Source organism: Pogoniulus pusillus, chromosome 6 (assembly GCF_015220805.1).
Source record: "Pogoniulus pusillus isolate bPogPus1 chromosome 6, bPogPus1.pri, whole genome shotgun sequence".
Taxonomy (NCBI): Eukaryota; Metazoa; Chordata; class Aves; order Piciformes; family Lybiidae; genus Pogoniulus; species Pogoniulus pusillus.
In genome coordinates, this window is record NC_087269.1 from 14,041,662 (window position 1) to 14,055,051 (window position 13,390).

Genomic DNA, 13,390 nt, shown 5'->3' on the forward strand with positions numbered 1-13,390 from the left:
TACGGCTGGGTCTCTGTTCTCAATATCACTGCTCCCTCACTCTGCTGCAGGCACAGCCTGTGGATTCTGCAGTGACTCATCTCATGGTCAGGTGCTGTCGGAGCTGGGAGCCACGTGGCTTCTGTGTGACCCTGGCTTCTGATTCTGCCTCCCACTCCTCTCTGTTAAACAGACAAGTCATTTCCCTTCCCAGGAGACAGAAGGCAGGGGAAGCAAGTGCTGCCTGTCTACCTGGCAATGAAGATGCAGAGCAGATACACCTGATCAGGTCCTGCCAGGAGCATGACAACACTAAGAGCCAGCTTCAGGAAGAAGAGTCCTCGCACCACAGCGTAAACCCCACAGCGACGGCAGAGGGACAGGAAGTAGAGGTTGTTGAGATGGGGGGCAATGTAGGAAACACCTGAGCAGAGAGAGGCACAAATAACTTGAGACACTTTCTGTATCCACCATGCCCCTAAGACTGATTCTGAGAGAACAAGGCTGGTTCTCACCAGCAGGGCTTCAGGACAGAATAGCTCCCACATCCATACAGATTTACTGCAGCAGATTTGTTTAGTGGCTTTGTGGCCCAGCACATATTCTTCCTACAGAGAGAGACCTCCTTCCATCAACCTCACAGGCAGGAAGTTAAAAAAGGCTGTCATGGAGTACAGTAGACTGGTACTCTAGCCTAGTTCTTAATTATAAACAAGCATAGGAACTTTCTGGAGATCTTTGAGTAAAAGGGAAATAAAATAAGGGATTTGATACAGAAAACCAACAATAGGTATGCCTGTATCATGCCCATGGATTGCTGACTAGGATATATTTTGCAGCACAAACTATTCTATTTCTCTCTTCTTCACTCTAGCTGTTGCTGGCTGATGTTTTTGCATGGCTTCACTGACTTTGGCTGAGATCCTTGATATGGCTAAGTAGCAGCAGGGCTTTTTCTGTTTTCTCTCTTTCTCCCTTGTATAACATCAGGAGGAGAGAGCTATTCCCTTTTCCCTTGTCCAGGGTGGGATGAATCAGTACAGGGGAATCCTTGCATTGTTTCTGAATTGCAAATATATGTAAATACATTTTGTACATATTCTTTGCATTTTATACTTCCAGATTTTAGCTTACTTTTGTAAATATAACTTTCATTTCCCTTCCAAGTTCTGAGTTTGCTTGGTAATTTACTCAGGGGTAAATTCCAATTTGTTGGGGTTCAGTCTAACCCACCACAAAGACTTATGCAGCAGAAATTAAATGGACAGTACAGCAAGACCAGGCCTGGCCCACACAGAACCCTCCCAGGGTAACTCTAGAACTAAGTCCAACGTATCTCTGGCAGCCTGGAAACAGTCCACATGCCACAGAGAGAAAAGGATTAATTTCAGGGTGCAGTCACTAATCCTCAGAGCAATACCTCCAAGGAACCTAGGCCAGAGTTCAGCACATTTAGCTCATCACCATTAGAAAAGGCTCTAAGTTATTTCTGTGCTCAGGAAGGAAGATTGCAGAGGTCCCAAGGAAGCATATGAGATGTGTGCATGGGTGAATCTTACAGCCTAGAGCGTGAGCACACCTCTCCCCATATGAGGTCAGAGAAGAGCAAATCTAGACTCAGACCAGGTCCTAATCTGTCTGCTCGCTCCAGTCCCTCCAGAGACTCACCAAGCAGGAAGGATCCAGTAGAGACAGAGATCTGGTCTGACAGCAGGTGTTCCAGGAACAGAGGGAAGAAGTTGCTGTTAAAGTGGCAGTGAAAAACCTGTGAAGGCAGCATGCAGACAAGCTGATCAGCAGGAACAGCAGTAAAAGAGAACAGAAGAAAGCTAACAGCCCTCTGGCTCCGGTATCCTAGAAGACCTGTGCCAATGACCATGTAGAAGGGTCATGGAGCGCTCCAGTAGAGCATAGCTATGGAGTTTAGACCCTGTAAGGCTTTGAGGCTGCAACGCCGCAGGCCATGCTGGAGTCAGTACTGCTTCCTGGCTGCCAAGGCATTGTTGGCAGGGCACCAGCTCAGTGCACAGTGCTACTGAGGCAGGCAGGGTGAGGAGGTGACAGCAGTGACCACAGCAAGGGTTTGAGGGAGACGGTGGCACAGTAGGAAAGAGGTAGCAGCTGTCAGGAGGAGAAGGCTGAGGCAGCAGTGAGACTTGAACACAAAGACACAGAGAAGAGTCAAGAGCCTGCTTGAGGGGAACTGAGGGGTCCCCAGGCAGACAGGAATGGTGACTGCAGCATGCAAAGCTGGTCAGGCTGCCAGCATTTGGATGCAATTATTGAAGAGGATGAAGAGAAACGGCAGAAGGCAGCTGGAAGGTGGCTGCATCTGGATAGCAAGAACAGTGATGTGAGCCTCAGGAGAGCAGAATGAAGGAGACAGTGCTGACAGTCAAGGCTGAAAAAGGCACTGCTGAACTTGGCCCCACCATGAGCCAGACCTCATGCTTCTGTACCACAGATGGGCTGCAGAGAGCTCAGCCAGCCCCTGTAATCCAGCCTACACTGCAGAGAGAGGGAGGCGAACCTCACAGCTTGCTCAGGAAGTAGACTCGGGTCACAAGGAGAGCAGCTCAATCAGCCAGCATGTGCAGGAGGCTACAAGAACAAGCGGGTGCAGAAAGGACCTCTGCCCTTCCTGGGGAACTCACTCTCAGACTGCTGAATCACCATCTAGAAGAGCCAGAGCCTACACTCATCCTCTCAGTTACAACGTGCTGCTGCTGTGCCTACCTGGATGAGGTTCATGCAGACAAACCAGAGGAAGTTGCGATGCCGGGAGAGCTGCTGGAGATACTCTGCCAGGGTGATCCTCTTCTCCTGGGGAACGGAGTGCTTCTCAATGTACAGCCTAAGGGGAGAAGAGAAAAAAAGAATGCAACTGTAAATTGCACCAGCTTTCCCTGCAGAGATGTCTCTTCTCAGCTCCCATCCCAGCCTTCCCTGGACCAAATGAAAACAGCAGAGTTTACAATGTTTGCTTATTGTCAGCAAGAGAAAAAAGGCAACAGGTATCCCAACAAATATTTGTCTTCCAAATCCAAAATTCCTATTTCTGCCCATAAAAGCATTCTCCTAAGAGCCAGTTTACTATTCATATGCATGTCTTCCAGATCCCTGTGGTTAGCTCACCTGGCAGATCTCATTAGGGTTTGTTGTGTTAGTATAGGATAGAGCTGGCAGCTCATAACAAGAGACAACAGAGGAGGCAGCTTCAGTTAAAGCAAGGGAGCTGAATGGGGAAAACCAGCTCCACCATGGTCTACCAGCAGCCCAGCCACTATCACTATCACTGAAGTGAGCAGGGTAAGAGACATTCACTTGTCCAACAGGAAATGGGCACCAAGGTGGTCTCATGCTCAAGCAGGAAGACTTTTATGATAAGCTGCTTCTAACATATGGGCACTTACAGGCCTCACTGGGTGCTCAGTATATAAACTCATTTCACGTTCCAAGCACTGGATGGCCATACAGCAGGCTTTGCCTCCAGTTTGGGCCAGGGGTGTCACGAGATAGTTCTGTCCTATTTTCAGAGGGCATTAGGAGCCAGTATGACAGAGGTGGTTCTGAAAATTGCATCAACAAACAACAACCAGATAATCAACCAAAATTCGCCTTGTTCTGGACCTCCCCACACACGTAGATTGCTGCAGTGCATAAAATGTCTCTTCAGATCTATGCTGAACCTTTGGGCCATCACCAAATCGGTGACACTTACTCTTTTAGGGTTGATTCTTGGTCCCATTTCGTTTTCCCATCAGCCTCAAAACGCTGGCGGAGCAGCCGTGTGGACAGGGTAAACCCAACGATGGAGCAGATGGCCAGCACGACACAAAATATGCGAAAGGAAAAGAAGTCCTCTTTGTTCCACACTGCGTAGGACATGAAGACAGAGAGGGAGCCTATGGCACTGAAGAGGGAGCAGTAGAAGTTGAGGCTAGTCCTGTCTTTTGCTGAAACAGCCAGGTCTGCAAGCAAGGCGTTGTGATGGAGGTCAACCATGGTGAGAAAGCTGTCGTACATGCAGAGGCAAAGAAGAAACTGCAAACCAGGATGAGCCCAGGCAACCCAGAAAGCCAAAAAAGAGATGGCAAAGAGGGGGCCATTGTGGCTTAGCGCTCTGAGTCGCTTCAGAACTACTTCTGGGGAAGAAATTTCTGCTCCTGGCCTGCAAGACAAGAAAAACTTTTAGATGCCTGGACAAATCACCTGTGTGACCAAGCATTCTCCCTTTCTAAGGAAGCTGTGTAAGTGGCATAGATACAAATACAGGGTTTGTTCACATAACAAGCATCTACATAGGTGCCTTCACTGAAAATATGAGTTTAAGAAAGCAAAAAAGCATGAAGGGTTGTTTTTTTTTCTCTGAAGCAAGTCTCCCCCTGCTAGTGCTGCATTGTTTGCTCTGCACAATGTAAATTATTTCCAAGAGCAATTAAAAAGTTTCACTGGAGGAAGCCACATCATCATTAAAAATACATGAGAAATGCTGACAGCCAACAGTGACCCATGATCCATCTTGTTCAGGAACAACTAGTCTGAGGCATTCCAGGTGGAAATAATGGCCCTTTCCTCACCTTGCACCTCCACAGACCACATGCAGACACTCCCCAACACTAAGAGGTCTGAGGTTTTAGGTGCACATATTTCAGGTTTTGTACTACTCATCATTGTTAAGTTACACCTAGTCAGCAGATACATTACTATACAGCTGGGTACTGAATTGACATGCAAAGAGCAATGAATTTCTAAGAAACCAGGAAAAGCCATGTAAGAGTTCCATGCCCCAGTAACCATACCCATGTCATCACTTTAAAGCTGCTAATTTCAAATCATCTTCTCCAGAGACTATGCAAGTTGCCAGCCTTTGCTGGGCATAGAACTTACTGCTGTGTGCTAAGAAACACCCGGTCGCTCAGCCAGCCAAATAGAGGGTCATTGAGGCTGTTCCAGATCAGAAACACTGTCTAGGGAAGAAAAACAAGACAATGAAACAAACCACAGGACAGGCCCTGCAAAGTCTGGGTTCTGTAACTGAAGCAAACAGTGCTGAAAAGGCACTTGGAACAACCAGCAGTGCACCCTCCCTGCCCCATCACTGCTGTGCAGTTCCCTTATCTGGAGCAACTGCCAGATCAACACAGGCCAGTGGTTTTCCCTGCTTGTGAAACACTCTGATGTCCTCAGAGGAAAGGCAGTCTTGTGAACAGTCTCTGTGGTTTCTATCCCAGCTTGTTCTCTGTTTATGTAAGTGGGGAAACCAAGAAGGCCAAGTTAGCAAGCGAAAGGCTCCCTTGCTCCCTTTCCAAAGGGGAACACTGCTATTACAACTAAGACACTTCACACTTCTAGCCTAGTTTTGGTTTCAGAATTTTTTACTTAAGTAGACAGAAGCCTTTGGAAAAGACTAACCTCTCCTATCCAAAAGGATAGTTTATCAATCTTGTAAACAGAGACAAAGGTGTCCACGTAGTACAGGAGGAATACGTTGTGCAAAATGGAAACAAACAGAGACAGGGACCCGTAGATCACCGCCGTGTGCAAATTAAAAAGACAAGCCAAGAGTCGCAGCCCCATGTTGGTGCAGTTAGCGTTCAGCTCCCTCAATCACCTCCATTTCACATGGGATGTCTTTTCCCAACACCCGCTACACCTTTGTTGTAGCCAATCCATTGCTGCTCCTACAGGAAAGGAAAAAAAAAGGAAAAAATAACAAAACCAAAACAATCACACCATAAAACAAATCAAACCAGGTTCAGTTTCTTAAATAAAATAAAACTTGAGTTAAATTAATTGGCAAATCTTTGTCTGCACAGATCAGAATTCATGTTGCTTTGAGGAGCTGCTCAAAAGTGGATTGGAGGAGACTTGAGAGAATAAAAGCTGTCCGCTGCACTAAAGCTGTTTCACTAAGCTGAGGCCAGGCTGTGGGCTCTCGAGGGGACAAGTGTCTCCTCCTGAGCAGGCTGCCCCGTCCTTTACCTTGTAATGTTCTTTGTCATCCAGCAAGTAGCTGATTAGCCCTTCTCACCTCTTTAAAGGCAAGGTCACAGGAGGAATCAAGCTAGACAGCTGTAAACAAAGCAGCCCATAGAAAACACACCTAGGCACTGACATTTTTAGGTATATGTGTAAATTTTTAGCCAAGTAAAAATGACCAAAATCATTATGTCATCTCACACGTGCACGCTGCTTTCCTCAGGCAGTCACAGCTGACTGCACCTGGGCTGCCTCAGACAGGAGTAATTTATAGCAGGCAGCGTTTCAGCCTTGTAGCATGAAGAGACATGACAAGAACATGAGGGCATGCGGCACATGCGCTGCTATCATGCAATAAAAGCAACCAGAAGTCACTTATCAGCTGTTCAGGTCATCTTGGAGTGGCCTGAATTTTAGGGTGCCTGAAATAACGATGCTTTGGCTGGATAGCAACACACAAGGAAATAAAAGAAGTGGAAACATCAGCTTTACACCAGAACAGGTCACTGTATGTTCACAAGAGGATGAAGTGTGAGAAGTGGACTCCTTGCACTGACACTGATTGGAGTTTGTGGCCAGAAGGTGGATCATCCTCTCATGATTTTCACATTGATTTTTCAGAGCCCTCAAGTCACTGTCAAAGGCAAAACACAAAATACCACTTCAGAGGCACTTGTGTATCTGGTGAGATGTTAAGGGTTCTTAAATCAGTGTAAGTCAGCTTCTTCAGCCTGTGCCATCATAAGAAGCCCTGTTCACAGCATATGCATGATGGGTGACAAAAAGGTCACTACCCTAACACTGTCAAAAGCAAGATAAAGGACTGTAAGTAACTGTTGTTTCTGCCCTCCAGGCTCCTGTAATCATGTGCTGTGGGGACTTAACAAAGCAAGATAAGAATGAGCACACCAGAAACGGGAAACTACACACCACGTCAGCCTTCAGCCTTGCAACATCAGCTGCAGCAAGTCCAAGCAGAAGATCAAAGGGAAAAATAGATGGCTGGGAATGAAATCTGATGAAACACCAGACCCATTCAGCATTTCCCAGAAGCCATGAGTCTGACCACTTCTAGGCAAGATCCAAAAAGCAAAAATAACTGTTCACTTTGCCTCACCTAAAGAATTCCTCAGAATGAGCAAGAAGAGCATTTGTTCCAATCAGTTACATCACTAAATTGAAACTGCACATCAGCTCCACTTTGAGCCACAGCGCTAGACCTCGGCTGGATCCAACTGCAGAGCCCTTGTGGAGCTGAGCCACCGTTCTGCATCCTCGCCATGCCAAAACCCACAGCCAGATAAAAAAAAGATGCTGGTTGGAGAATTCAGCCAGACAATGAACTTTTATAGGTGTAATTAAAGACAGACAAGCCTCAAGGGGAAACTGCATTTTGTATGGTCATGAATTAAAAAAAAAATCAAGAATTTATGACGTGTAAAGACAAAGGTTAAGGAGAAAGGATAACTAAGTTGACTAACCTGCTGATGAGTCCTCTGTCTCTCACCAAGATCCTTCTCTGAAGGACCGGTTTAAGGGCAGATGAAAGCACAAGAGTGCTGGGCACCCTCACGAATGGGATGGAGAGCAAGGGTATAGATAGCATTGTTTTGCACTCTGTGAAACCTCAGTGTTTTCAGATCCTGACCACTGCATACACATCTAACTTCACTACAAACTTCCTGCGACACGGAGATGAAGGAGATCAAAGAAACACAACTGAAGTAAACAAAGAAGGGACCGAGGCATCGAGACTAAACACCTGGGATTCCAGTCAGAGAGGAAAGGCTGAAGGCAGACACAATCAAAATCTGCATAGGCCCTTGTGGAGTGGATAAACTGAAGGTGCAACTGTTGCATTCCAGAACATAAGAACTGGGAGAATTCATTGTAACTAGAAGGAAATCAGTTTGGAACACATGAAAACACTTCTTTACCTGGCAGATAGCAAACATCTGACACATTCAAAGGATTAGACAATTCATGGAAACCAGCTGTACACAAATAGGTACTACAGGGAACAGCAAGAGAAATTCCCTCTAGCATCCCTAATCAGAGAGCTGAGCAAGCTCAGCGTAGACAAGTGGAAAGGCCACAGAGAGTGGCCAGACACATGCTCACCCCCTAAGTAGCATCTCCTGCTGCTGCTGTGGGACAGAACGTGGGGTGAGACAGAGCACTGGTCTGACTCACTAAAGCAATTCTTAACCTGAACTGACTTTGCTACCCAAAGCCTGACTTATGGAAAATGAGACTTCACAACACTGAGTGCTACCAGGACAGACATGTTCAATCAGCGCGGGGTGGCAATGGGAGGTCATCCTCCAAAGCCTTTGCACAACTTGTTCAGGTGAAATGTTTATACTGCAAAATCATACATATTCAGTACAGGGGCAGGGTTATTACAATTAGTTCTGGAAATAGGTGGAGTTATTACAATCAGTTCCTGGAACTTTCCATAATGTCCCACCTCTTTATGCATGCTCATTGCCAGCTGGTGGTTGCCTTTTGGGGTCTTTGGGACGAAGGCAGATGTCTTCCTCAGCCTGATCTCTCTACCTTTTGTCCACCTGGCATCAGCTGTCACATTCTTGGCTGGAGTCTACAGTGTTCTCATCTTTGAATGTGGTATTCTTCTTCTCTATGAGTGTTTCAAGACTCTCTCATGCTTAACCCACTGCCTTTGTGTTTATTTGATTGATGATGCTTTATATCAGTGCTCATACAGCTAATAATTTAACTAGGTTCCTACACTCTATGTTCTCTATCCCTTTTCCCATATCAAAGCAAAGCCCACTAAAGGCTTGGTCCTTAGTGCTGCACTTAACACTGTACCCATCCAAACAATGCTTCACCAAGCACACGTTGCACAAACCACAGCTGCTGAAGTTTCCAGAGACACCTCATTTTGTAATTTATATGCTATGGCACTATTTAAAGGTGACATTCCACTTCCTATCCTCCTCCCTCTGTCGCTCCCTCACAGATGTGTATCTGCTCCAGACAGCTGACATTTGTAAGCGATTTCACTTTGCTGGGACAATTGTTAGGCCATGCTATAAATGGGTTTTTCTTTCTCCCCCTCCCCATCTGCAAACGTGCAGATTAAAAGAAACAAATCATAGTTGTCCATATGTATGTTTGTGCTTCTAGATCCAAAGCACTGTGTTATTGAAGCTTGCCACGCTGGTATTTTTGTAACCTTTCCCTTGGTATGGTGAATTACTCGTGGAGTATGTCAGAACTTTGCAAAATTAAGCTTTACGTAGTAAAGGGAAAAGGAGCTGCAGGAGGGAAGAGCTATTATTCCTTCACGCCGAACTTCTAAGGCACACTCACAAAGCACTAAGCTCATAAATTAGAAAGCAACTAGCCTTCATTTGAGAAACTTGCACCCACGCATCTGACATCTGGCGCTACTCCTGCCAGCGACATTTGCAGATCTTATCTCTTTGAGAAGGATGTTTGAATACTGGTTACCAGGAAAGCACTGCTTTTGTTGGAGAGTGCTGGCACTCAGCAGCTGGAAACACACCAAAGTTTGGGGCTCGCACATCTGCTCCAGCTTCCTTGCCAGCTCACAGCTGGATTGGTGAGTCATTGCGTCCCGTGGCACTTTAGCAACCCCTCGGCCTTACAAGTAGCCTTCCACAGCTGAAGCTAGCTGCTTGTAACGTAACAGAATTGGCAGCAGAGCCACATACAGGAATCTTGGCTTGAACAAGTCTTTGAAGCAGGGCCAGACGACTTCTATGTGTTGAAGCTGTCATTCAGGAACCTGAAATAGTCATCTGCAAATCTGACCACAGTAACCTGATAACCCTCCCCTTCATTCTCCCCTTTGTGGGTAATGCAGGCTGGAATACCCCAAATACAACTCCAGGCTATGTCTGTGCTTGCTCCAGTTGTCACTAGATTGACTCTGCTGCATATTCTAGATTTTGGGTGGCTTACTAGCTAAACCAGAGGGCCAGACAAATATGCTAGCTTGTCCATCAGATGGATAAGCCACTCAAGAAGGCACCATATTTCTAGATGTTTGTCACAGATCTGGTCTGCTGCAAGTCCAGCCCCATTCACAGGGAAGCTGGGCTGGAGCTGCATCTGGGAAAGATCCTCTGAATTACATTCTCAACCAGCAGAAAGAGTCATGAACATCTTCACTTGGTCAGACTTACCCTGACCTTGTCCCCATTCAGGGACAATTCTGGTTTGTAAAGCACAAACCAGGTTCTACATGCCCCACCCTGTGCACGGTAGCCCAGGAGGCCTCCAAAGCACAGGCACCCTAGAGAGTACTCACCCCATGGAGCTGCTTAAATTCTGGCAGGACCCTGCTCACTAAGAAAGGAAATTCCTCAATGGCATTATTCCACTGAACGAAAACCCCTCTGGGAAAACTTCTACATAGGCACACACTTCACAAAATTTAGGCTCCTCTGACCAGACTCTGATTTTGCACCCTGTTAGTGGTGAATAGATCTCCAAGACTCTCATTTTTTCTCCACGGTACTACTTTTGGAATCCTAATGCCACATTTCCTCACATAATTCGCTTGCTAACAGAGTCTCTCAAGGGAATACCAAACACAGTCTCACATGAAACATTAACCAGGTCCCCCACAGCAGACTCACAGCAGCCTGGAATCTGAACACTGAAGCAACGAAACCTTTGAAAATCTGATACCACCTGGGTCAGGCAAAGAAATGTGTCACTCTGAAGAGGTCATAAGGGCAATTCCCAGTACTATTTACCAGCAGTCACAGATGTCTCCATATCTTGAGAAGTTTTCAACACCTTCCTTACTACAGGTAATGATACGCCTCCATCAGGTGCTACCATCACTCCTGCAGTGTTCATACACAGAAACAGAATTGCAGCACAGATGACAATTAATGTCTTGAACCAGCTGGTAGTTTCTGTGGAGCTGTGCTCCAGCAGAGCAATCTCGTTACATCAGATCTCATTCCCTAATAAGATTAGGTCTAATGAGATTAAGAGGTTCATTAATAGAGGTAACTGGGTAAATCTCATAGTCTTGGAGTCTGGTAAGACATTTAACTTAACAGCACCCTGCATCCCTTTGCAAACAGTTCACTGGTTTACAGCGTCAGGAAAATGTGTTACAAAAAGAACTCATTCCCCACGATGTTACCATGAGCGTAAATGCAAATTCCACAGCAGACTGTTACAGCACTGCTATGGAGACCATCGCCAAGTAACTCTGGCCTCCAATTACAGATTTGGAAGTAAATATGAAACCCTTACTGAGAACAGCACCAGGAGTGGAATTCACAGCTAGAACCTGTCCTTGTTAAGACTTAACAGGAAGCACCAGGTGAGAAATCTTTTTTAACTGCTCTGCCCAAGAAGCAGCAACCAGGAGTTTCTGCTGTGTCATTTCCATCTTCTCACCAGGGAGACTTCATCTGTGCAGCCTTTCAAAGATATAGACACCTCTCTAACACCCAGCCACACTCCACTAACGGAAGGAAGCCCAGAAACGTCTGCTGAATTTAGGCCTGAAAAACGCAGCACTAGGCCACCAACTAATGCAGCCCCTGTCTCACAACAGGAAAGGAACACAGAGGCAGGTAATGCTAGCCAAACGAGGTCAGAGTTAGGGATGGAATTCGTTTGGCCACCGAGAAGCCAAGCCCAAGCAGCGCTGCCACCCTCAGCACCCCACCCAGAGTTTCCCCACACTGCGGGAAGAGCTCAGCATCCCCGTTAGAAGAGGAGGTAGCCAGGCTGGGGCATGGCTGTCGTTTCGCGGCGGGCTCCCACTCAGGCTCGGTGGCAGTGGAGGCCCCGTTTATGGTTGCACTGTCAGGTGACAAACGGCTTGGCAAGGCCGTGGCAGCCAGACAGCCGCTTGCACCTAGGCAGGGGGGCTGCGACAATGGCGGGGCTGCCTCTGCAGGCTGGGATCTTGCGAGGGGGCGGGAGCCGGGACGCTGCCTCCAGAGCAGAGGACAGACGGACTGAGGCTCCTGCCCAGGGACAGTAACAGCAATGAGGAATGGAGGGCGGGCGGCCAAGGGACCCGTCGCGGGGAGGCACACTGCAAGGTCTGACTGATGCAGGGAGGGATGGAACCCCCTCACTGCCGCACAGATGGCCCTACTGTGTTGTGTGCGTGGAGGGGGATGCGGCCATCAGCACCCGGACCGCCCCCACTGCATTGAGGTACATCTCCCTCAGCCCGCCCGAGCGGCCTATTCTACGCACGGGGAAATAAACCCAGGCCAGCATCGCGCCGCACCTGTCCCCGCAGCCATCCCCTCAGCGCCTCCTACCTGCGTCCGCTACCGGCACTGCCGCCGCCGCTTCAGCGCCGAGCCGCACGTCCACGCCTGCGCGCCCGGCGGCCTCCCGCCCCCGCGATCGGCACCGGCTCAGCGCCATCTTGCTTCCTGGCAAGCGAAGCCTCCCGCTCGCGGCGCCATCTTGCTTCCTGGCAAGCGAAGCCTCCCGCTCGCGGCGCCATCTTGTTTGCGGTCTCCTCGCTGGGGAGCGCCTGGGTCATAGCAAACCCATGGAGCACTTCAGGCTCGGGGCACAGAGGCTGAGTGCCCGGCGGGTAAACACCTAGGGGTATGGGTTGGCAGCTGACTGACAGCGCTGCAGCCAAGAGAGCCAAAACCATCCTGGATTGTATCATAATAGCGTACTCAGCAAGAGAAGGAAAGGGATCATACTCCTGTACCTGCCTCACTGAGGCCACACCTTGCATATGGCAATTTTGGTCATATAATCACAGCATTGTTTTGGTTGGAAAAGACCTTTAAGATCAGTGAGTCCAGCTGCCGACCTAAGGCCACCCTGGCCATTGAACCATGACCCAAAGTGCCATGTCCACGTGTTTTTGAACACCTCCAGGGACAGTGACTCCACCACCTCCCTGGGCAACCTATTCCGATGCCTGACCACTTTTGGTAAATAATTTTTTCCTAATATCCAGTGTAAACCTCTACTGGCACAATTTCACAGTGTCACCAAGGTTGGAAGAGACCTCATAGACCATCAAGTCCAACACTTTACCACAGAGCTCAAGGCTAGACCATGCAATTTCCTCTTGTTGGTACCAGGGAGACCAACTCTGCCCACTACGCACACTCCCTTTCAGGCAGTTGTGGAGAGCAATAAGGCTTCCCCTCATCCTCCTCCAGACTAAACAACCCCAGTTTCCTCAGCCACTCCTCCTAAGACTTACTCAGTACACCCTCGACCAGTTTGGTTGCTCTTGTGAGTTGAATTTGCACCCCAACAAACTGAAAGCTTCTTCTCTGGACACTCTCCAGCGCTGCAATGCCTTTCTTGCAGTGGTCCCCTCGCTTCTCTGCCTCATTTGCTTTCACCCCAATTGAAAGGCACTGCAACCAGGGAGGGCTTCCTGAGGCCGTTCCAGCCAGAGCAGGCCAGCCCC

The 13,390-nt window shown here is 48.0% G+C and overlaps 1 protein-coding gene across 4 annotated transcripts in view; it reads right to left on the reverse strand.

Annotated features, from left to right (window-relative positions):
* The window catches only part of MFSD13A (major facilitator superfamily domain containing 13A), a 16,426-nt gene extending 4,058 nt beyond the window's left edge, over positions 1-12,368 (reverse strand). The window contains exons 1-7 of one of the 4 annotated variants that reach the window (XM_064144497.1): positions 12,261-12,368; positions 5,395-5,663; positions 4,870-4,949; positions 3,701-4,150; positions 2,716-2,833; positions 1,648-1,744; positions 232-403 (exon numbers count right to left, since the gene is read on the reverse strand). In XM_064144497.1, the coding sequence (XP_064000567.1) occupies positions 232-403; positions 1,648-1,744; positions 2,716-2,833; positions 3,701-4,150; positions 4,870-4,949; positions 5,395-5,559 (1,082 nt within the window). In that variant the 5' untranslated portion in view covers positions 5,560-5,663; positions 12,261-12,368. The other 3 variants (XM_064144496.1, XM_064144493.1, XM_064144495.1) reach the window with 3 other exon arrangements.
* Positions 12,369-13,390: the final 1,022 nt, after the last annotated feature.